The sequence below is a fragment of the Drosophila sulfurigaster genome, chromosome 2L (genome assembly GCF_023558435.1).
Source record: "Drosophila sulfurigaster albostrigata strain 15112-1811.04 chromosome 2L, ASM2355843v2, whole genome shotgun sequence".
Lineage (NCBI taxonomy): Eukaryota > Metazoa > Arthropoda > Insecta > Diptera > Drosophilidae > Drosophila > Drosophila sulfurigaster.
In genome coordinates, this window is record NC_084881.1 from 25,263,447 (window position 1) to 25,288,809 (window position 25,363).

The window sequence follows — 25,363 nt, forward strand, 5'->3', positions numbered from 1 at the left end:
ATAAATTCTATCTAGAATATAAGTTGATGTGATTTTACTGTGGTGTGCGTGACGAGCGCCAGAGGAAAATTCATTAAAATAAGACGATTTCGATAGGTGTCTGCGAGAGTTGGCCAGAAAAACACACAGAATACAAAATCGTAGAAGACTGCAGGAACTACGAGTACTAAAAAGAGAAAGAGAGACTCGTCAATGTGGAATTTGGAAACGTTGCGGCATTTTTCAGTATAATTTCGAACGTGGCCGTCGTCTGACAGACGCAGCTGAGGCGTGTACTTTTCTTTTCACTTTTGTTGTTGTATTTTGTAAACAGAAATACACTCGTACTCACCGGAAAATATCATCGACAACAACAACAACAGCATACATAGTACTGCAACACGAGGAACACAAATATCTCTAAAGTGACGACAGAGCGGGGAAAATAAACTACTATAGAAAAATAATGTCATAGGACAGTTGTGTGTTAACAGTTCCGTAACGTGTCGCGTAAGGAGATAACAAAATATAGAAAAATAGAAATTTAAATATTATATGAAAATATGTCAAAGTACGAGTAATTTATAGAAATATATACACAACTGATTCTACATGCCCAGGAACATATGCAAAAGCACTTTTGATTCCGTCGAGTGCTGAGTGAACAAGTTAAAAATACAAAGAACGCATTGCTAAGTAAAATCCATATGAGAATTTTCCATAAACCAACCAAAAGACCAATGCGTCAATTAAATTGAAAACAAAAAGAAACAAAAAACGAGAAAAACGCGTATATTTCCATTAAATTCTATTTATGTATAAATAGTGTGGCAAGTGGTTTGGTTTGCTGTGCTGTGCTGTGCTGTGCTGTTTTGATTTTATTGCTGTTTGCTGTTTGTTGCTTGGTGTTCAGTATTCGATTTGAATTGCTTTGATTTCTCCGCAATACACAACTAAAGAAAACATCAACTGAAATGCAGTATTTACTTTGGTTTGGCGCGCTCGTCACTCTGCTGGCCACAGGTTCGTTGCCATTTTTTGTCCCCTTACTGACAACCCCAAGCCCACATCTATGTGGAGACCTTAAGCCATAAATCTCACGAATATACCTATGTATATACATATATATATATATATATATATATATTTCAATGCCAATAGCTTACGCCATCAGATGCTATTCATGCGAGTCCGTCTACGAGGCGAGTTGCGGTGAGAATTTTCGTATTGAGAATCATTTCAAATACGATTGCGCCTTCATAGCCCCGCCCCGTTTTCTGGAGAACGAGCTGTCCAACAAGAATGCGACGGCATGCCTCAAGCGTGTTTTCCGCGGTAAGTTTGCCACCGTTTACCAATATTTATCCAACGATTGTCACGAGTACTTTTCGCGATGACCTCATTAAGTATACGCCAAAGGTGCCCTGCCCCACATAGGTATTTATGTCGGGAATTAAATTGTGTTAAATTTATAGTTAATAAAAGATTTTGTAATTCAAGAGATGGAAGAGATGTTGTCCGAGTTGTGCGACAAATTTAGACATGCGTCTGAGATGAGCACTTTGCATTTAAAATAAACATTTATGGATTTTCAAGTAGTAGAAGAATCTTCTCAGAATATTTATGTGGGCTACGAGACACAAATTTGTATATTTCAGCTTGAATTTATATTTCATTGTAGTCTTTTTTCTTATATATTGCATTCACTTTTTCTATATAACGTAATCTTTAATAGTTCATATACTCTTGACTCTTTGGCATTGAATAATCAATGGGAAAAGTTCATTATCATACTAACTCAAATGATGCGCAAATAGTTGGGAATATTTACTTAAGTCAATCCCTACTTTTTTTAAAGTAGAACATCAACTGTTTATCTATTAAAATAGTTTTAATATTCTGTGCTCTTTTTCATTAAATATTCAAAGAAAAGGTTGTTTGTTATATCATCCCAAATGCAGCTCAAATAGTTAGAGATACTTATCCAAGTCATGCTTAAATAAAAAGTTAAGAGTTCTTTTAGCTCATCTACTTAGGAATATTTTCCTTTTTTTTTTTTTAATAATTAGCTTCTTTATTTAAGTATCGAACCAGTACAGCAAGAACAAAATAGTACTATAACAACAGAGGTAAAAGAAATGTTTTTGTTTGGGCCAAACCTCATATTAGTTTAAGGTGTTTCTGAGAAGTTTACTATTGGGTGAACGTTTTGGCGAACCCTTGACGCTTCAATCGCCTCAACGGTCTAGCTGGTAGGAGTCTCCTAGCGAGTCTGCTTTTATGAGTTAGCAACCTATCGCTATATCGGCTTGTGTGTCTGCCAATCTGCTCCTCTACAGAATGTGGAAAATTTTCCTAAAGCAAAACTCTATCTTTTTGTTTATGTATTGCATCAACTGTTTATCTTTAAATGTAACTAAAATAGTTCTGACATTCTAGGCTCTTTTGCATTGAATATTCAAAGCGCAGCAGTTAAATGTTAAACCATCTCAAATACAGCTCAAATAGTTAGGAATAATTACTTTCGTCAATCCCTACTTTTTTTAATGTATAGTATCAATTATTTATTCTTAAATGTAACTAAAATAGTTCTGATATTCTAGGCTCTTTTGCATTGAATATTCAAGGGAGAAGTTAAATGTTAAGCCATTTCAAATGCAGCTCAAATAGTTGGGAATATTTACTTATGACATCCCTACTTTTAATGATGGATTGCATCAACTGTTTATCTTTAAGTGTAACTAAAGGAGTTCTCATATTCTAGTCTCTGTTACACTGAATATTCAAAGAAACTTTTGTTTGATATACCGACTCAAATTCCGCTCAAATAGTTAGGAATATTTACACAAGTCAATCCCCAGTTCATCGTTTAGTTTACTCTCAATTGTACCATAAACATTCCGCCAAGTCACTAAGGCTTTCAGAATTTATCGATCCAGCCGAAAAGTATGCTCTAACATTGTCTCATTTGTTTGTTGTTTGTTTGGCAACCACACACAACACACTCACAGAAAATGGCGTCAACAAATTTGTGCGCGGCTGTTACTTTGGCGAGGTCAACGAGACGGATATTGGCTGCAAACTGGATCCCACACTGACCGCAGTCCAAAACGCCAGTTGTCACGTGTGCAACAATGAAAACTTTTGCAATGCTGCAATTCGAATGGCGACGAGGGAGACATGGAAGCTGCCTGCACTTGGAGTCCTCATTGCGGCAGCGCTGCAGTTGGTGTATGCACGCTGATGTACAACAGGACGTATGATTAACGTGTTTAGTATTAGGCATTAGTTGTAGCTGGTGTTTGTAATGAAAATGGCCATGGGCAAACACAAATTGATGTCAGCTAATAAAAACTATACCATATTAATGTAGCACGAAATTTGTTTATTTACTTATCCGCAAACACTGGACGCAGGCGCGATGACAGAGGAATGAACAAGGGCGCGACGATGATGACGACGACGAAGACGACGACGACGCCTCCGCACACACAATGGACTGCGATTTTTCACCCATTTCATGTTTCATGTCAACGGACATTTATTTTTGGCTATCAAAATGCCGCTCATTCCATTTCAATTTCGTACACTCTCGAGTGTAGACGCGCTCAGCCAAATGAAAACCAAATGTGTTATATGGAAAACAACAGACAACACGAACAACGAAACAACGAACTACATACAAGCAACGAAAAACAAAAAAAAAACAAAACAAATTCATTTCATTGAGTATGCGAAATTTGCTTGGCTCAGTCTCGCGTGTGCAGCTCGTCCGGCAGGTTCGGCTGTCCATGTGACTGAACGATCAACAGGCCAAAAGCAAATAACAAAAGCCAAAAAAAATACAAGCGAACGCTCTCTTCCATCCATCCATTCATCATCTGTTTGCCATACACGTAACGTACCTGGCCACCACGATCTCTCACGATCGCGATCTCGATCTCTCAGCAAAGTCGAACAAACAGTGGCATTCAACATGATGCGAGGCACGGTGTTGGCTTTGGGCCTGCTGCTCGTCCAATTTGCTGCCACAGGTGAGTTGAGTTCTCGTCGACAACGCACATTGTTGACACACATATTTATGCAGATGTCGTCATTGGCAGGTTTGGCCGTTAAATGCTATGAATGCGATTCCGAAAACGATTTGAATTGCGGCAGTGAATTTCAAGCTGAAGATATTGCCAAAACCGATTGCGATGCCGTTGAATTGCCTCAGGAAATACGCGAAATCTATATACAAAAGCCGGACACCGCTTGTCTGATCAAATACTATCGGGATCGTAAGTTACAAATGCGTTTACACATCCACAAAGGTGTCACTTACATTTTGCGACTATTGTTTACAGTGCCCGAGAATCCGCTTTTCGTGCGTCGTTCCTGCACATTTGGTGATTTTTCCGTCTGTGACGAACAACCGGATCCAGTGATGCCGCATCTGAGTTTTCTGGGCTGTCAATTCTGCCACACAGATCTGTGCAACAATGCCGCAATTATCCGACGATCCATTGTCAGCGTAATGCTGTTGTTGCTACTCGGCAATTTACTCAATTAACGATACAATTTGATGAATACTTAATAGTTTTTTTTTTTTCAACATTTTTCAGTTTATTTGATTTAGTTGTTTTTTGGTTTTATACATCCACTAAAATGATTTAACATACATATATTATTATATATATTTATAATATAGAATTGGGGCATATTCAATTATATTCTTGTTTACTGTATGTGTGTTTGTTTGTGTGAGTGTATGTGTCATTAAATAAAATACAAATAATAATAATAATCATAAAAGTAAACAACACGCTCTTTAATTCAAATAGCAAACATCGCATCGCATAGTTCATAAATATGTACGTACGTATGTATATAGTATATTCATTTTTTGTATATATCAGTATTAATAATAGTATTTATATATATATTGTTGTTATCATCAATGATGCATCACTAGATGTACCATATAATGGTTGGTTATTGTACGAAAATCGAAACCTAACAACAACTACACATAGAAGAACAAACAGTGTAAACAATTGTATATACAAAAGATAATGAATTAGTTGATTGTTTTTTTTTCTTCTCTCTCTCTCTCTCTTTTCTCTTTTATGTGCTTGCTTGCTTGCTTGTTTGTTTGTTTGTCTGCCAAATACTGATCAAATGAGCAAGTCTCATCATCTACATATATCTTTTTCTTCTTCTTCGCTCACAAACACAAAGATTATCAACAATATGAATATAGTCAACCAAGTAAAGTAAAACTTTTATCAACAGCGCAGAAACAAGTAACAAATAGATATATATACTATATATATTTATAAATCTTTCATATCGTTTTGTCATATTTTTGTGTTGATCAAACTTTTCAACTAGGCTATTATATCGTCTATTATAGCGATTAATATATTGTTTTTTGTTTTGTTTGTAATGCTGCTTACATACACATTTCATTAACAACACAGAGAGTTTAATATACAAAAAAAAAGCTAAAATTATGTATTAATATAAATATTTTCTTGTTTATATATGATGCTGCCACATATCTTAAACTGTGCCTTCAACATTGCAACTGCAACATGCCTCGGAAAAGTGTTAAAAGTGTGTATGTGTGTGTGTGTAGGGAAATCCTTTTGCATGTGGAGGACCAGCTCCAAAATGTGTGTTTAGAAAGCAATTGCTATGCGCTTCATGTGAACTAAAATTGAGTAGCGCATAGAATTTTTGTTTTTGAGTCTCTTGAGGCAGCTGCAGCCACAAATTGCAATCAGTTTAAGATACACTCTTCTCTTTTTCGTTTTTTTGGCATAATTTATAATTCTATGTTGTAATTGTAATTTCTATATAGTAAATATTTATTCTGTATTCGTTGTGTTAAACTATCAGATTGTAACAATTCGCTTGAGTAGTGCAAAGAGCAGTCGCTAAATGGGCGTGCCAAAGACTCCTTTTTTCTTTAACATTGTGCACAACATGTTGAATTTTCGTTTTTCTTGACTAGAAAAATTAAAAAGAATTTGTTGTTTTTTTTGTGTTTGTTTTTGGGAAAAAACACACAAAATGAGAAGGGATTGAAAATTGTTTGTTGAATTGAGTACAAAAATTGAGCGTTGAGCAATGCGTTAATGGAATGAATCTTAAATAATCATTTGAATTTGTTGCAGCTATTTAAGCTTAAGCTTTAGCTTTGGATATGGAGCATAAATGAGATCAATATGACATGTGTGTGCACAACATTCCCCACCGACCCCCATTATATCTGCCTTATCTGAACTGAATTGCAGTTATTTTGTTTTTCAATTTGCATTTTTTGCACGCCCAAATAGCTTCAATGTGTTTGGTTTATAATAGTTGATTTGATTGCGATTGGGATTTTGTTTATATGGATGTACGTAACTATTACACTGCACTGCACGTTTAGGGTAGCTAACAATCAATCAAGTTCTTTTTAGCATTTAAATCAAGTTGCGGCATAGTTTTTGCATGTGTATGTGTGTGTGTTTTGCGTGTGTGTGTGTGGTTACTAAACCTAACAAGAAAATAAAGATTTCCGTTGCAATTTACAAAATAAAAGTTTTATACACATATGTAATAATAATATTAATAACATTTATAACAAATTCAGTCAAGTCAGTAAATTTGGTTTACAGAAGCAGAAAAAATAAAATAAAAATACAAATACAAATACACAAGTAAACATAAACATATTAATAGTAATAATAACCATTATCATAATAATCAAAATGTACAGACAAAGTTGCAAATTTACAAACTTAATTTTCGCGTTAAATTATGTTTCTCTTGTTTCGTTTCGTTTTTAAGGAATAGATTTTGTTTTGTTTTCATTTTTTCTCTTTTGTTTTGTTTTGTTTTGTTTGTCTGTTGCCTGCCTTTTCAACTCGTAAAGTAGAAATAGTTTCACGATTTACATTTAGATTTACACAGATGTATATAGATGTATATATATATAGAGTGTGTATACATTTATGTAAATAGAGTTATCATATATAGGTTTTTGTTTTCATAATATATATACGTCGTTAGCATAACAACTATTGTTTGTATAATTTCAAAGCTTTGTTGTGTTTTGAAACATGAACTCACAGAGTATTTCCATATAATATATAGTATATATAATTTGTTTTTTGCTTGGTTTAAAGTTTAAACATTTAACATTAACACGACAATGACATTGACAACAACAAAGACAACGGCTGCCTTTGTGCTTGTAGTTTTTAGATACATATTTATAAATTAATTCTTTTCTTTTTTTTCTCATTGTAAATGTTTACATCATTTTTATTCCATTTTCTGCCATAATCTGTCAACATTTCATCTTTTATCTTCTGCTTCTGCTTCTGCTACTACTGTTTCCGTTATGGCCGGAAATACACGCGTTCCGCATTCTGGTTAAATGTGTGTGTTTCTGTTGGTGTGTATTTAGTTTAAGGTGTGTGTGGATGTGGGTGCGGAGCGGGTGCGGGTGCGGGGAGGATTGTGAGAGAGGAGCGGGTTTGCTGAGCACTTTTGAACATCGGCGGGCAATTTGGTTTCAATTTGAGTTGTTTGTGTTGGGCTCGCACGAACTTAGATGCCCACAAAGCCGTAAACCTCCAGTACGCGTATCTCAAAGTCACCCGACGGACACAGCGGCGGATTGTTGAATGTTTTGCAGCTGTCCGTCTTGCCGAAGCGAATGTTCTCGTCCATCCAAATAGCTTGGCCCTCACTGCAAAGGCAATACATATTGATTACTGGTTGTTGAACATCTTTATGTGTATTATTTTTGTATAATATCTTTCATATTTCAAATTAGAGGTGGAGAACAATCGATGGCACTATCGATGGCTCAAAATTGACTATCGTTGAACATCGATGGCGTCCACTATCGATAGTTTTCCACCTCTAATTCAAATATATTTTATTTCAACTTTGACTTACCCGCCGCCAATTGTTATCATCTTGGAGTCAGCTGCCATAAAGAGTTCGGAGCTGTGTCCCAGATCGCGATCGCCCTCAATACCCACCCAGGGGTATTTGGCACGCTCGGGATAGAGGGAGAATAAAAAGGTTTCGCCGGTGCCAAAGTAGGCCTGTCTCTGGCCCTTGTCATCCTTGACATTGCGCTCGAACCAACGTGAAGAGCAATAGGCGCCAAATACCTGAGACGACAAGAATTCCATTCATTAGGAATGCAAAATATGTAATTGGTAAAATGCAATATCGAAATACTCACTTCATTATTGCACGTTTTGATCATGAGCAGTGTGGGTTCGTGCTGCTCGACGCGCACGTAGAAGGTCGTCAGGGAGCAGCCGTGCTCCTCGGTGGTGTAGAGCAGCACCGGCTGGTACATGGTGATACGAACGGGGAGCCATGACCACAGCGTGAATAGCTGTGAGTAGTAGAGGAGTAGTGGGGGGAACACAAAAATTGGAAATTGTTGTAAATTAGTAAAGCTCTCTTTCGACAACCACAGAAAAATTAGGCAAAAAATTAACTACGAGTAACTATTACGGAAAAAAAAGTATAAGGTAGCGTTAGCCAATATATAAAACGGGTAAAAGAAATATATATATATTACTATATTTATGTAAATGATATAAACACACATGGAAAACATAATAAAGTGTTGTGGGCGGGGGAAGGGAGGTTGTTAAATAGATTATGTGTGAGATAGAGAGGTGGAACGGGGATTAGTACATAAACTAAAAGGCCAAACAAACTAAAAAGCCAGGTTAATACAAGAATTAATCAAAACAATTAGATCATAATTTCATTTAAAACGCTCAAGTCGAAAACTACTTCAAGTACAAAAAATACAAAACAAATATAATTCGCTATTATTATTTTTGATTTCAATTTTTCTATTGCTTTTTGCTTTTTTGTTCTCGCTTATTATTTTTGGCCAGCAGCAGCAGCGGCGTATGAATTGAAGCTACGCAGTTCATGTCAAACTGTATGGAATGACTGTCAAACTGTTTGGGCTGCCAAACTGTAAGATGGCATGAATCATACTTATGGATGGTGATTACTATTCGTCTATTTGAAGTTTACTTTACCAATACATGGGACGCACACACACACACGCACAAACAGACATTTACATAGTGTGAGAGAGAGAGGTAGAATAAATTTGGATGGGGGGAGAAAGAGAGAGTGGTATATAGAGCGCTATGGATGGGGGGAACTGTTAAGAGTAAGTTTTCTAATAGAACGGCACAAAATGTAACTGCTTTTACTTTATGGATGGGGGGGAAGAGTATTTTTTTTTTGTTCTTGGATGGTTCATTCAAAGAGAGATTTGAAGTGTGGCTCGTAATAGATATGCTTACAAATTGTCTATCCGTCCAGGTTTTAATGAAATTCGTTGTGCCCGGTAAACCAAAATGCTATGAAAAGAGATGATATATAGCAATGTCAAAATTAGATGCGATTCGATTTGAATGATCCAATGGAATTGTATTTTGTTTGACATAGATGGATAGATAGATAAAAGAGATTTGGTTAAGGATAATTGGGAGTTTTCTTTTGGAAGGGGGCAACTGCTGCTTAAACTGCAACTCTAAACTGTTACGATTAAAAATAAATGATAATTAAATATATAAAAACAGTAAATAAATAAAATTGGAACTGAACTAGCGAAAATCATAGAGTATAAAATGCCAACAATATTTGTTTATTGCACACACGAGCATGCAAAAAGTGGGTCGAGGTTCAAATTGTAACTCGATAAGAGCTGTGTTCTTTCTTTAATAAAGGCAAATCTATAATATAGAGACAGAGAGTGAGAGAGAGAGGGGTTGTGTGGGTGAGAGACAAAGAGACATTGAGTGGGTGGTGGGTGGTGCAATTTAAAAGCATTACATTCCACGGCTTGACCATGGAAATTCTATACTTTAGCGATATTACAAAAGAAAATCGAAACTATTTGTAGCAAAACATTGTTTTTTTTTTGTTTTTTATCAAATCAAATTGGCGGTTTCTGAGTTGCGGCTGCTTTCGCTCTCTGCACTTACATCTTCGTTCTTACAGACTTGACTTTTGAGATTGTGTATGGGATAGACGCCCATGGCGATTGCTCTATGACCGGGCGACTTTTCGCCCTACACATTATATATATAGCAGATATATAGTATGTACAATAGGTTGTTCAGATTGTATGCGTATGATAATGTCAGTTGAAAACGTTTCAGAATATGATATTTCATGTTGATAAAGCGCACGCATTTTTTCGTTTTTTTGTCATTTATGTTATTTTGTTTTGTTAGAGATTTTTCATTATTTTTTATATTTTGTTTTTTTTTTTTGGTTTTTTTCATTAATAGTTTGCCAAGGCAGCGCAAAATACAAGAAAAATAGAAATAACAGTTTTTATATAGATATTTTGATATGGTTAATATTTATAAATATGGAAAAATATTTTTGCGTTAAGTTGGGTTTAAGATTTTTGGTTGTGGCTGTATTTTTGTTTATTGTTGATTATGTTTTCGGTTTTGTTTAGTTTTGTGGCCTTGGAGTGCAAAAAAAAAGTGTGAAATCAAAATGTAGATAACGAAAAATCAAAACTCAAATGCAAAAAATTTGCGTATTTAACAACGAAAATGGTTAAGCAGCGTTTTCAAGTGTTGTTGTTGTAGTTGTTATTGTTATTATTGTTGTTTGTGTTGTAGTTGTAGTTGTTGTATGCAGCAGATAAACGAAACAAGAAACTCAACAACAAATTCATCTAGTTAGTTGTATTTTCTAAACATTCTTGACATAAGAACTTTGGCAATTAAAAACACAAATTAGTTGAAGCACAACACAAAATGCTTCACAAACTGAAGCTTAAAGAGGAAAATAATTCGAATTATAAAAAGAAAAACAACATAAGCATATTAGTTTTATGTCCCTTGAATAGGATCTGAATAGAAAGTTTGACTCTTGAGCCGAGTTTTTTTTTCTATGTTTTGGTAATTAATTATGAAAAACAAAACAAGCAGAGTTCGAACATCAGTCAGCATTATCAATCATATCATAAAGAATACATATATATTGTATATATATAATGTATATACGTAATATGCAATAATTTTATAGCCCCATACCAAATTGCGACAGCTCTCGGAGTGCAGCTTCTAGTTTTGTTTTTCAATTTTTGATTCATAAAAATTGTTGATTTGTGGTTGTTGTAGTTGTGGTTGTTGTTGTTGTTGTTATCGTGGTAGTTGTTGTGCAAGTTGTTGAAAGAACACAAAAACAATAAATCAATAGAAGTGTTTTCAAGAGTTGGAATTAGTTAAGTAAGAGACAAAGAGAGATACTATTAAATGAGTAAGAGTTATTAAGTTGCTTTGTGTGCTGTGCTGTGTTGGATAAAAAAATAACCATATTCATGTTTTGTACTTCAAACCTAAACTAAAGACGGAAAAACAAACTGTGTACGGTGCAGTTCCAAAGACCCTTAAAGACTGTTAGATATGTGTGTTTGTATGTATTTAGTTTTGTAGTTGTGTGTAAAGACGACAATTTGCCTAGCTTTGTTTGTGTGGTTTTCCTTCCCTTAGTACTTTTTGTTTTCTTTTTTGTTTTGTTTTGTTGGGTGGATTGGGAGGACATATGTGGATCTATATATATATAGGGGAGAGCTCAACGTTATACACCTACCTCACGTATGGTCAATGTGTGTGACATCATTTGGATGTTGACCTGCGACTGACTAGTGGGCAGATTATCACTTGAACGCGATTTGATTAATTGCTTCGAACCGCTATTAAGCACGGATCGGCTTTTTTAGTAGCATTTCAGTCTTGATAAATATTCTAGAAATATACTGGGTACTGTAAAAGTGCAAATGCAAATGAGTATCTATAGATGTATAAAGTATAAATATGGTAAATTACCTGAGTCCCCTAATACTAAAAGCGGCATGGAGCAGCTTCGCCGGCGATACTGGTATCTTTTTGCAGAACTTGATGAGCGCATTGCCAATGTCGTTTTTAATATTATCCGGACTCCATTCGTTGTTCGATTGGCATTCCTTGTGGAAGAGATTGAGTATGACCAGCGCGACACGATATAGCACCTTGATGCCCTCGTGAAAATAGCAATCCATGATTCGCACCAAATGCTGAAATGGCAACCCAGCCAATATCCACCAGCACCAATCCATGAAAACGCGCTCCAATTTCTGGCCCGGACAGATGCGTTGGAAATACGCAACGGCGCTTTTCTGCAAGTTTATAATAATAATTAATAATTGTTCAATTCCGTTTGTTAACCTCATGATTCGAACTTACTGCATGCTTTTTGGCTATTTGCATCACTGTCTTCCAGGTGACTTCATGCTGCAGTTTGGTTTGATTGATGAATGTCTTCTCCTTGCTGCCCACGAGTCCGGCCAGACACAGATAAGCTTCCTCCTCTGCAATCAACAGAATAAATAAAAAGCAATTGTAGAAGTGTTTCATTTTTCAATTAAACTTGCAATTATTTATTAAGAAAATTATATACAGTAGTGACAGCTTCTCTCCACAAATATTATTTAATGTGTAGCTCTGTGCAGCGTAAATAAATTTTATTTTCTGTACGCTATTCCACGATTGTCATCGAAAAAGTGTATTCATTCAAATAATATTCAACATTTATTAGAATTTTGGCTATATTCATTTTGCAAATATTCAACACACTGATCTATAATATATAGTAAGTATATTTAGTATATAATATATACTGTATATGGCATATGACACACATAAATGTAGTATAATTCGAACTCTTGTCGTCTAGGTTATTGGTATATGAAATATAATATATTTAATATATTCATACTACATACATTGTATATATAGAATAAAATGAAAGAATGTATTCATACGTAAAATACTCAGATCTATGAAATATAGTATATTTAGTATATAATATACACTACATACAGTATATTATGAAATAAAACATGGAAAAGCTTTATGCATTCGTAGAACATTAAGCGCATAGATCTATGAAGTATAGTATATTTAGTATATAATATATACTATATGCAGAATATAATGAAATATAGTATTAAATTTACTATAATCCGATTTATTTTCTTCTAGTACTTTAAGTATATAAAATATACCATATGTAGTATATAATGAAATATAATATAGTATTAAATGTAGTATAATCCGAACTCTTGTCGTCTAGGTTATTGATATATGAAATATAATATATTTTATATATACTATATATAGAATTAAATAAAATATAATATTTTTCATTCGTAAAATACTCATGGATCTATGAAATATAGTATATTTGGTATATAATATAGTATTAAATTTAGTATAATCCGATTTATTTTCTTCTGTGGTATTGATCTATGAAATACAGTATATTTTATATACCATATGTAGTATATAATGAAATATAATATAGTTTTAATTGTAGTATAATCCAATAACTTGGCTTTTAGGGTATCTGTTAGTCATTTCTTGTTTACTTTCTGGCTGGTTTTCAGTCAACTCACGTAATATTGGGGCATTTAATATGACAATTGTTGGCAGCGTGCTCAGAACACGCTTGCAGCTCACAGCTTAGAGCGCTATCGAATTGCATTTGGCACGGCAATTAAGTATCTAGAGCTTAATAATAGAGCTAGCTAACCTTAGCGTTGCACTCATCCATCCCACACACAGCAACGAGCTCAGCTCAAGCTCAAGCTTTTGATCGCCCCTTTCTCCTCCCTTGAGCTGTGTGTTTGTCTAATTTAATTACACAATTTCACAATTTCAAATGGCAATTTGCACTGCAGTTTGGTTACACTGAGGTCGCTCTCGGTTGCCGTTGCGGTTGCGGTTGATGAACGTTGTGTGTTCGGTTCGAGGCGATTTTCGGTTTGGAGAGCCGACCACAGCAATTGTTTTTCGCCGAGGAGGGGGCGTTACCACCGCAATGACGCTGCAGAAATTGCATTCGCAAAGTCAAGTATGTAAAACAAAAACACAGTTGAAGGCAGGTGCTTGACCTTGAATATACCCTGCTTTAAATCAAGTAAGCTAGACTATTCCATAGAATGCATATACCCCATCAACAGTCTTTACAGAGTATTCACGGCAATGCAGTGCTTGACTTTTCAAAGATCACAGCTTTTGGACTTCTGCAATTGACATTTAATTCACTGTCATAATTAGCTGGCATGCACATTCAATTTGTTTATGAAATTAGTCATTGTTCGGTGCACACACACACACACACTTGTACTTGTTGTACTCGTATTTGATTTATAAATTAGCTCAATTTATGCTAAAAATAATGCGATAGACTCGGACGCTTTTTTGCGTGTCGAAGCTCCACAAAAAAATTCGTGTGTGTCTCGTTAGCAGCGTTAACTGTTTACAAAACTGATTAACAATTATAACAATAGAAGCGACTACAGCAACAGAAATAGCAACAACAATCATAATACTATTAAAATTATTTATATGCATTTTGTAAAGTACTTAAAATGCATTTGCCACAGTTTTGTTTTATCAGGCAATTAACAATTTCATGTATTTATCGCTGGCTTTAAATGCAATTTAGCAAACTAGCTGCGACTATCATTACACTGACTTATAGCAGTAGTTTTACTACTACTGATAACCCAACGAATAATATTGTTTCCTAGATTTGTTGCAGCAGCCCACTTGGCTGTGTTTGTTATCAGCCGAAGACAACTGCGACTGCGTCTTATCAGTTTATTTGTTTTTTTAGTTCACTTCGTTGCAGTTTGATTTGGTGTAGAGCGGTTAGGTTTAGTTTTTATGATTGCCCTTAATAATTATTTATTTTATTGTCCCAATTGTCACTCACACACATTCGTAGACTTCATCACAATCTGCTTATCTGACTAAATGTATCTGTCTCCCTTGACTGTATCTGTATCTACAATACGATGTTTAAGTTACTCGAGCTTATCACTTGCGGAACACACACGGTTAGCTTTAATTGTGATAAGCGACTCTCTTTGCCCAATTATATTTGTTTTTATCATTAAATATTTGTATTGAGGTCTATTTCAAGTCACTGACGCAAAGTGCACAACTTTTATAAGTACATATCTTTTATCTTGTCGCAGTTGAATTCTCTTCGAGTTGCAGTGCATCAATTACAATTAAATCGTGCATTAATTGCATTGATTAACAACTGCAAAATGCCACTTGCATTGGCTTCACAAAAGGGGTTTGTTCATTTTACGACACCAATTGAACCGATAAGCAACAACTATAAATAAAGTTTTCTATATAAAACTGGTTCAACAAATAAAAAAAAAAAAAACAAATCATAGCTAGTTTCACGTTTCCAATTTGACGTCAATAAAAATGTGAACACGTGTCCCCAGAGCAAGGAAAAATTCTCATACATTGTTTATACACAACTTTGATAGAGAACATGCCAAAGAAGCTCGACAAAAAACAGCAACCGGTGAATATTTTCGTTTACTCAACTACAAAAAAGCATAAAAAGCAGCAAAAGAAAAACATAAACAATGTTTTAAAAAGACAAAAATAGACGAGCGGGGCGAGTATAAACAAAAATTTGAAATAATATGCAATAAATCTTTGCTCCAGTGGCGATAATTGGGTTGAGGCTGCGCCATGTGAAGATCGCAAATGCCCTTTTTATGGCAATCAATCCATCAATAAGTACAGACAAGTGAACTTGAAATGCGTGAAATAACAAGAAGAGTTCTTGAAAACAACAACTAAAATGATTATCCAAAACGATCAAGAACATTGAATCAATTTAGGATTTCATTTTACAAAGAATACGAAATATAACTAAATAGATATTAGACTGCAAAACAATTGGAGAAGTTTTTGTTAGACCAATTAATGAAAAGATTTACAAATCAAAACTTTCGAAATAGTATATATATATATAGAGATGTAATAGAGCATCAGTAAAAAAAAGGTCAAGTACACTGAATCAATTTAGTATTCGAAATATAACTAAATAGCCTACATACTGCAAATCTATTAAAGAAGTTTTTGCTATAATAATCAAACTCTTTTATTTCATAGAAAATAAAATAAAGTTGGCTTTTTATAATGCTAAAGTTGATGTGTAAAATCAAAAGATTCGAAATAAAACTAAATAAATGTTATAAAGCTCCAAATCGATTTAGAACTTTTATGTTATACCAATTCAACTTTTTATTTAATAGTAAATAAAATGAAGATAGTTATTTATAGTGCTGAAATTGGAGTAAAGCTGTGAATTAATTTAAAAAATGTGATATAGCAATCAAACTCTTTAATGTAATAGAAAATAAAATGAAGATCACTTTTTGTACTGCAAAACATCCCAAAATATAAATAAACAGATGTTAAAGTTCACATCGATTAAAAAAGTTTTTGTAATAGCAATCAAACATTTTTATTTAATAGAAAATAAAACGAAGTTTGCTAGTGCTAAGAATCAACTCCAAAGTCATTTCTAATGCAATAATAATAAAAATCAACCACAAAAGTTGTTCAACTATGCAAAATAAATGCAAATTTTCTGCTAGTCCATTTCAATGTCGAGCTGAAAGCACAACACAAGCCATGCACCTCAAAACTTTCAGACACACACACATACAACACACACAGAAGAGTGTCGCGTGATGATATTAGTGAGCTTTTTCAGCTTGAATGAGCTCTGGCTGCCTGCATGAATATGCAAATGTAAAGCACAATGAATGTTTCACCCCTGTGTTATTATTTTTATACGAATAATATACGAGAGAAGTACGAGAGTTTCGAGTCGCAAGTATTTGATATCACAGAGCACGTAATGCTCAAAGGTATTTGGAGAGCGAAGAGCGAAGAGTGAAGAGTGGCTGGTTAGCTGAGTTTTGGGCCATTTAAAAGCCGTGCAAAAACAAATATGCATAGCTCGACAATGTTTGGGTAGGGCATAAACAGAACAACAGAATAACAAACAGTCATAAAACAAAAGCAAAAGCAAACGCAAACGCAAAGATGATATTAAAAGTGCGCATTTGTTTGGCTTCGTTGGGTTTCGGGATTCGCAATGGGAATCTGAATACGACAATGCGAATGCGAATACGAATACGAATACGAATGTGAGTGTGAATGCGAATGCGAATACTAACGATTTTGGGTTGCCCAAAAATGTTTTTATGTGAATTTTATGCTCACGTGCTGGCGTCATTAGCAACAATTGCAAATAAACATCAACTAACACGTCAAAAAATGGTGTTCGAAATGAACGAAGTTCGGATACCCTTTAGTCACGTGTGAAGAGCTACAGTACCATATATTCATCAGCTCTGCACACGCGACTATAGGGTATACGTGACTATAGAGGATTTGGTCACATTGAGCATAATTTTTTGGCTTGTTCGTTATTCTTTTAAAAAAGAATATGCAAAAAATGTGTTATTTAGTTTTTCTTCTGTCGCACTGCTATTTCAAAGTTCACAGCTGTATATTGCCTATGAATACCATTTCATTTATGTCTATTTGATCATACATATATTTATTTAATTCATTCGCACTTTAAGAACACTTTATTTTACAACTTAATCGATGGCCTCAGCAGTTAGCACTCTTTTTACTTATTATATTATTTGGTAGAATAATTAACATCTAAATAAATAAATAAATATTATAAAACTTTATCCCCCTTTCTATTTCATTTAATTCTTGATCACTTTAACAACACTTTCCTATAAAACTTTGTCAAAATCATACCGAAAACCCCTAATGAATGCATATACCCCACTTTAGCTTTGCTTTACTGAGTGTACGATACAAAAATAGCCCACGATTATTGTTATCTATTCCAGAATTGTTGGGAAAATGTGTGTCACAAGCCAAACGAGTATCAAATACTGCAGGCAAAATAAAAAAAAATAATATTTCTGCCGTTTTGCAAGAAGCAGAAGCAGGCAAAAAAAAGGAAAAAGCAAAACAAAATTTGCATAAAATTGAACGAATGACAACGATAACGAGTCAATGACGTCAACAAGATGTCGGGTCGCAATGCAAACTGCCAATATAGACATCGGACAAACAGACAGACAAACACTCACACACACACACAGACACACACTCATGAGTATTCGCACTGTCGCGTTTATATAGACGGACGGCATGTACAATCTTTTTTATACAATGTTTATGTGAGACTCTTGAACTTGAAATGCACAAAGTGCTGTTGAAATGCTGATTGAAAATGCAATTCAAATTTTATTGCATTTCTTTCTTTTTTTTTGGTTTTTGCTGTTGATTTTATTTTGGACATATAGATTGAGCAGCTGCCTGCTTTCATTTTATTTGATTACTTTATGCGACCTTCGTTGAAACAAGAAAAAGTTTACATGTTCGGTTTGTAAACAATGAACCTTTGTACTCCTCCCCCCCACTTACACCTATTTATAGCAATAACTAGAACGTTTAAAAAAACTTTTCGCGCCATGTAAACAAACCTTCCAAAATACTACGCGAGACAGACATACATTGAGACTGAGACTGAGACTCTCAGCTTGAGACAAAGAAGCATTAAAATGTAGTCAACTTCAAAAGTCGACCTCCTTCCGAGTATTCCTCGTCCGCCACCTCCTCCTCCTCCCCCTCGAGGCTTATCTGGACAGCAGCTGTATCACTTGCAGGTCTGTCATGTGCTTCACTCTCTCGCAAATAAGGCGCAGAAAGCACAGAGTGCATATAAGTATGTTTGTAATAGGCATAGGTACGACACTACTCGCGTTTATTATTATTATTTTTTTATTCAAGCGATAATCGCATATTCTAAATTAAGTGCGCGACACTCTTGAACCCAGATTGAAGTCGATTGTTTGCCTTCTCTCTTTCTCTCTCACTCTCTGCAAATGGGGGTGTTCAGAGTTCAGTTGAAGCTGAGATTACACGTCGTATACGCGATGCAAGTGATGATAAGCAAATACTATTTTCCTCTTTTTTTTTAGGGTTACAGAACCGGGTCAGGCGCCTGTCATTTGTAATCGCAGGCAGGTGCTTGCTACATGTGAGAACTACGGAAATTGCTAAAGGTTGACAATGAAACTAAAATGAAAACCTTTTTCCGGTTGCACATATTTCCGCAACTGAATGCTGCTTCCTGTATGTACCTTCAAAATGTTTACATAAATATTTTGGCAATTGAAATGAAAGTGAATATTAAGTTGTTAATTTAAATATATGCCGCACAAATTACGAACACGAATTTGATCGATTTAAAAGTTGTCATTTAAAAATATGCTGCACAATTTACGAATGTGAATAAACTGTCCAGCAATTAAAGAATCCCTAACGAATTTGATGAATATGAATAGCTGTTGATTAATTCACTGTTCGATTGCTCGTCTGGAATTAAGCGGCTCGTTCAATCTCTGCCCACATGCGACCAGATTAATCCAATTTGAAACAGCTTAAAAATAAATGAATCAATAGAAGTCTGCTCTTAACAAATGCGGAACTATTTACTATGCAAGTACATAGTACAAAACAAATATTCAGTTGTGTACAACCAAGGGCTGTGTCTATTGATTTTGTTATTGACCAAAACAATTAGCCACAAAAATCACGATACATCAATTTGCGCAGAGACGCGACTTGCTGAAGAAGCAGCAAAGCAGTAAATTACAATTTGTAGCAATTATTTGTGTAGTCGACACAACTAATGAGAAAAACAAATATATAACGAGAAAATCAAAATGAAACTCTCGAGTCAGTTAAAAGGGCAACGTAACTCACGTGAGTTGAATTATTTAATTTGATTTGTGTTTGTATTAGTATTTCAGAGACTTACCCGACATGAAATGCAAAAGTAATGATGTAATTGGATACAATACTGGACTGTAGGTAATGTCGGGGCAATCGTAGCCCAGCACATTCACAATGCGATCGGCAACCGAGCGTCCCGTGCCCGTCAAATGGTACGGCAAACAATGTGTGGCATCCACAAATGCGGGCAACATGATCGGCTTCTCCGACAGCTCCGTGGTGCCAAAGACCTAAGTTCAAAGGTGTACTTAATTAGCATTTATTTAATTATATGTTTAAATTCGAATCTCACCTGATGCACCATCTCCCAGTAGAAGCCATCGAGCACATTGCTTTTGGTCAAGTGTTGGGCGCAGAGCTGTGGCCACAATTGTGAGCGAATCGGTGAATTAATTGGCCACGAATTCTCTCTGAGTATGTTCTTAACAATGTGTTTCTTGCCCTGCTGCAGCAGCTGTTGGATTTCAGTGAATGAGCGCAGCGCTGGCTCTTTGCCTGGAAAGAAACAGAGTAAGAAACATTCATCATCAGTTTAGTCAAGTGTTTCTCGGTTGGGCTAGGTCACGAACTTTAATGTCTAACAATAAATAAAGAAACTGTGAAACTGAACTCAACTCAACTCAACTGACGTGCTGCACGACACACATTGTAAATCATGCAACACTAAGCTTTATAAATATTATATATAACTGATGTATATCAGGTATTATATTGTTTTTGCCCAAGTAAACGGTTTGTTTGTTGGTCAGTTGCAGTTCAAGTGGCAAACTGATAACTTCGCTACCAGAGACCACTTAAAGTCTCATATGACATTGCTGCTGTTGTTGTTGTTGTTGTTGTTGTTGTTGCGGTGGTTGTTGCGGTGGTTGTGGTGATAAGCAGACTAAGCCTTCGCTTAGAGCCATTAAAGGCTTATACCAAAACCCTTGTTGCGGCAAAAACCAATTGAACTTGCCTCTCAGCAATAACTCACACAAATTACGTATACGTCACGAGTGGCAAATAAAATACTTGAGTTTGCAATTAAATTTGTGTGTGTGTGTGTTCTTGTTTTATTGCACTGCATTGATAAGCTTTTGTTGATAGATGCTTGTTCTACATACTCGTTGAGGATTTTTAAATGGTCTCTATAATTAAAATGAAATTCAACTGTTTCATTGACAGTTATCGCTTGAATGTCTTACGTTTAATTATACACGCTTTATCAATGCTTATAAATTTGCAAGATAATGATAATAATTAAACTTGAATGGTGTGCAAACAAAATTCAGCAATAAATAGATTGAATTTTAAGTACCCACAAAGCAAGCATTAATTATCAATTTGATTTGTCTTACATTGAATTCGAAATTTAAATGGAATTGATAAGCAAACGTTTATCTACAAGTGTGAGTAATTTTGAATAATATATTATATTAAATGCTAATGTAAATTGAATGGAATTCAATCGATACAGCGAGTTCACAAAGGGGAACTCTAATTGAAGTGAGAATATGTTACGAAGGGAGCGAACTAATTGAGAAGAAACATTCAATTGATATGTAAACTAGAGATGGGAGTCAAATGACGATTGCTTTGAATGTAATTGAGGCGAGAAATACTCTTAAAGATGGGAGTTACATGACGAATAGAGATGGCAATTGTTTGAATTATAATGCATTGAAGTACCTATCGAGTTGAGAATTATGTATTGAAATCAATTAAATAGCGATGGCAATTGTTTAGGTTGAGTTGTCACGAAAACTCATTCTTAACTCATTAATTGATATATAAATAGAGGGAGTTACATATCGAAACACATTGAAACACAAAGATAATAAGATTCCGTTGCATTCATAGAGATGCAAATAATATATCGAAACTAATGAAAAAAGAAATGGCATTTGCTAAGATTGAGTTGTTATAAAATCCCATAGTTGACTCAATAATTGATTTCTAAACCAAATAGATCGAAACACCTTAAATACGGATGGGTTTTCTTTCAATTATTTTGCATTTCATAGAGAAGGCAGTAATAAAATAGACCGTAACGTATTAAATAAAGATGACAGTTGCTTAGATTGAATTGTCACTAAAACCCATACCAAGATCGTTAGAGCTGGGAGTCACATATCGAAACACATTAAATAGAGATGGGACTTGTTAAGATGCTGTTGCATTCCATTGAGATGGAAGTAATACAACGATACTAATGAAAAAGAGATGACAATTGCTAAGATTGGGGTAAGAAAACTCGAAACCTGAATCATTGATTCAAATCTGTTGCAACAAAATGCAATTTAAAGACAGGCATATGAAATTGCTAAATAGATGCTGTTTAATAGAGACAAAAGTTATAATTGGATTAATATAAACACAAATGACAAATGGTTATACTGATTAGAGATGATAGTAAGTAATGAATCGAAACACATTAAATGGAGATGTTCAGATTCTGTTGTATTCTATACAGATGGAAGCTCTGTATCGAAACGAATTAAATAGAGATAGCAAGAATACCCGAAACTTGACTCATTGATTCAAATCTGTTTGGAATTTAAAAAAACAAGCATATGACACTGCTAGATCGATGTTGTTCAATGTTAGGTTTAAGTGCGAATACCTCAAGTATTTTTTGTATTTTGCGATTAGCTGCGAAATGCAGCAAAGCACTTATCAGCCGGGTAGCTAGCTAGGTGGTCAGCTGCTTTAGGAGGCCAAGATGTAGGTCGGGGGGACAATCACGTTGACGTTTCTACTGTCGATTGGTGGAGTTATCGAAGTGCTGCTGCCATATTGATTAGTTATCGAATAAGTGCGGATAATTGATTGTGCATTGCGTACATTACGCCAACGCGACAGCTGATCGATTTTTGCATGCCAGCCAGTTGTTGTAGTTGTAGTTGTTGAGCTGTTGCTCGTCCCCGGTTCTTATCACTTATCACAAAACACTCACAATACACACAGACACAGACAGAGACACACTTTGGGTTTATTTGTTGTTCGTTGTTTTGTTGTTGTTATTGTTGTCATTAAATGGCCCCGGAGCAGCAAACCTGATAAGATGTCAAGCCCAGCGCCAGTCATCAAACAAATTGTTAATTTCAACGAATCAGAATTATATATATGCGATATACATTCATATATAGTAAACACCAATGTCCATATATAGTTGCATTTTTTTACTACGCCTTGAAAAATATCATTAATATCATTTAACCAAAATTGACTCGGTTATGAGCATGTGAAAGCTCTGCTGTTAAATATCAAATGACGCCAGAATGATATAGTAGTGATATAGTGAAGGGGGGGACGGGGTGGGGACGAGGAATTACACGCGGGTGGGTGTTGTAAATGCAATAACAATAATAATAGAAAAAAATGTACAATATTATAATTGACTGAGGCTCGTTTGAATTTCCAGCGCTTCTATCTACGATTGTAATTAATCCTCGCCACAGTTCATTTGCATTTGTCAGAGAGTCTTTGCAATGAAAATGTTTAGCGAGAAACGCAACAAGTTACAAACAAACACACACACATACAACGTTGTTATAATAGCATTAAATAAACGTAGATGCGGTAATTTTCCTCTCGACACCAACAATTTCATTCAATAATTGTTAGCGAATGCAATTTCTTATTAAAATAATTGCAAATTTACGCTTGTAATCGTTTTTAATATGCCTTGCATCATAAATAAAATATGTCAAATAGTTGAGAATTTACAACTATTTTACATAAATATAATAATAACAAAATTTTTTATAATAACAAATGAATTAAAATGTTAATCATTTGCAAAACATTTTGACTCAAACTTTTAATCAATTTATGGACATTATCACAACACTATTTTATTGACGTATATTTCCACTTTTGTTGACTTTAAAACCTATTAACTTATTTATGATAATTTACCAAAAATATTTATATACTTCTTGCACGACTTTGCACAACAATTTCGTGACGTCAAACACAGGCTGCCCTTTTAACATTTTAACATTATCTTTTTATCCTAATTAATCTAATTTTAGTCATGCGTATTTAACTAATTATCTCTAGACTACCTTCGGTCATAAACTTGGGCTCGACATATCTTATGTTTATATTGCTATTTTTAAAAGAGAGTTGGATGTGTTTTATCTCAGCTGCTTTGTTGATCCCTAGCAAACTCTATAAAACACACAATCGACTGTGATTGATGTCAAGTTTGTTTCACATTTGGTAAAAGTAAAACAAAAATCGATAAAAGCTAAAGATAACTATGCGGCGTTTAAATGAAAAGTTGAACATTTTATGGAGTTTACTTTCGAAATTAGCCAACACATTATTTTTTGTTTTATTATTATTTGTTGTTGTTGTTGCTGATGCTGCTGCTGCTGTTGAATGTTTATGATGAAGTTTATTACCTGGACTAAACTGCCAGCACTGGCATTTGGTTGTTATATCATTCGAGCTGGCCGCTATAAACAGGGGCAGCTCAAAGAACTTTTCGCACTCGGGATCGACGTAGACGCTGCTTCGTCGACTGCTGAATTGCTCCAAGTCGCGTATGCCCAAAACTTTGCCAACCATTTTTGAGTCGCTTCTTTCGTCGTTTGCGTTTGCGTTGTTGTTGTTGTTGTTGTTGTTGTTTTTGGTTTACTTTGCTTATATTTGGCACCGAGTATTTTTTGTCAACTTCTGCTTCTGTTGTTGTTGTTTTACTTTACTTTATATGTGACACAGCCACAACAACAAATACATTTATGTAGATTTTTTGTTTTCGCTTGTCTGTTATTTATATTTTGTTGTTGTTGTTTTTATTGTTTTAATTTATTGCGCTCTGCAATTTGGTTGCCTCGTTTATTCGTCGTGCGAGCGGCGCAGCGCAGCACTTGAATTTAATTTGCAGTACATTCAAATTTATCAATTCACATTTTATATTTTTTTTATTGTTATTTTTTATTTCATACGCGCTGCTTCTCTTCTCTTTCCTTTTGTTTTCGGTTTTTTGTTAATTTGTTGTGTAAAGAATTTCAAAAATGTTGAATTAAAATTGAAACTGAACTGTTGCTTGATTTTGGTTTTGTTTGCTTTTTGCTTGCGTGCGTGTGTGTGAGTTGAAAAACATCATTAAAACAGCAAAAAGGGTTTCTGTCAATCGAAATCAATTCAGTGCGAAATCGATTCGATTCCGACTAATTCATAATTCCCCGTAAACGGTCCACATACGTCCGACTCACGTCCGACTCGTTTGAATGCGTTCAATCTTCTGATCAGCCGTTCAGTTTCTTGCGGCAACGAAACCGAAAGCCAACACCAAATGGGGTGGCTAGCCAGGCAGCTAGTACGAAAGAGCGACAGAGACAGCGAGGGAGAGCCAGTCAGGGAGTCAGAGAGCGGGAGCGAATGAGAGCGCGTGTGACCCAAAGAGAGCGCAGTGCATTGGCGTGTGCCTTGATGGCGCGCGGCAGAGCGACGTGTGATCACAAGTTGGCGCGTGCAAGCTTTGCGCCTAAAGCTTTTTTGTTTTTCGGCTCATGATGTTCTCTCTCGCTGTGGGTGTATTTGTTTTTGTTTTTTTTTTGGCTTGCGTGCTGTGATGCGCTCACTACTCGCGTTGTTGCTGTTCACATAGTATTTCGTTTTGTTGCTTATCGCTAGCG

General features: G+C 35.1%; 3 protein-coding genes across 4 annotated transcripts in view; 2 read left to right on the top strand and 1 right to left on the bottom strand.

Moving 5' to 3' along the window:
• Window positions 1-50: 50 nt before the first annotated feature.
• On the top strand, window positions 51-3,691 carry LOC133835341 (uncharacterized). Its single transcript, XM_062265353.1, has 3 exons — window positions 51-1,002; window positions 1,141-1,314; window positions 2,991-3,691. Exons 1-3 carry the CDS (start codon window positions 954-956, stop codon window positions 3,221-3,223), a joined length of 456 nt encoding a protein of 151 aa, XP_062121337.1. The 5' UTR covers window positions 51-953; the 3' UTR covers window positions 3,224-3,691.
• LOC133835340 (uncharacterized) lies at window positions 3,596-6,424 on the top strand. 2 transcript variants are annotated; one of them, XM_062265351.1, is made up of 3 exons: window positions 3,596-4,013; window positions 4,083-4,259; window positions 4,326-6,424. In XM_062265351.1, exons 1-3 carry the CDS (start codon window positions 3,596-3,598, stop codon window positions 4,529-4,531), a joined length of 801 nt encoding a protein of 266 aa, XP_062121335.1. In that variant the 3' UTR covers window positions 4,532-6,424. The 2 variants fall into 2 exon arrangements, with proteins under 2 accessions (XP_062121335.1, XP_062121336.1); XM_062265352.1 differs by having other exon boundaries at window positions 3,725-4,013; window positions 4,067-4,259.
• Window positions 6,425-7,325: 901 nt separating this feature from the next.
• LOC133835339 (GTPase-activating protein skywalker) overlaps window positions 7,326-25,363 on the bottom strand; it is a 54,065-nt gene continuing 36,027 nt past the window's right edge. The window contains 11 exon segments of the mRNA XM_062265350.1: window positions 7,326-7,705; window positions 7,918-8,138; window positions 8,213-8,371; window positions 9,996-10,082; window positions 11,067-11,096; window positions 11,626-11,751; window positions 11,753-11,798; window positions 11,862-12,190; window positions 12,258-12,382; window positions 19,759-19,963; window positions 20,026-20,228. Coding sequence (XP_062121334.1) covers window positions 7,564-7,705; window positions 7,918-8,138; window positions 8,213-8,371; window positions 9,996-10,082; window positions 11,067-11,096; window positions 11,626-11,751; window positions 11,753-11,798; window positions 11,862-12,190; window positions 12,258-12,382; window positions 19,759-19,963; window positions 20,026-20,228 — 1,673 coding nt within the window. The 3' untranslated portion in view covers window positions 7,326-7,563.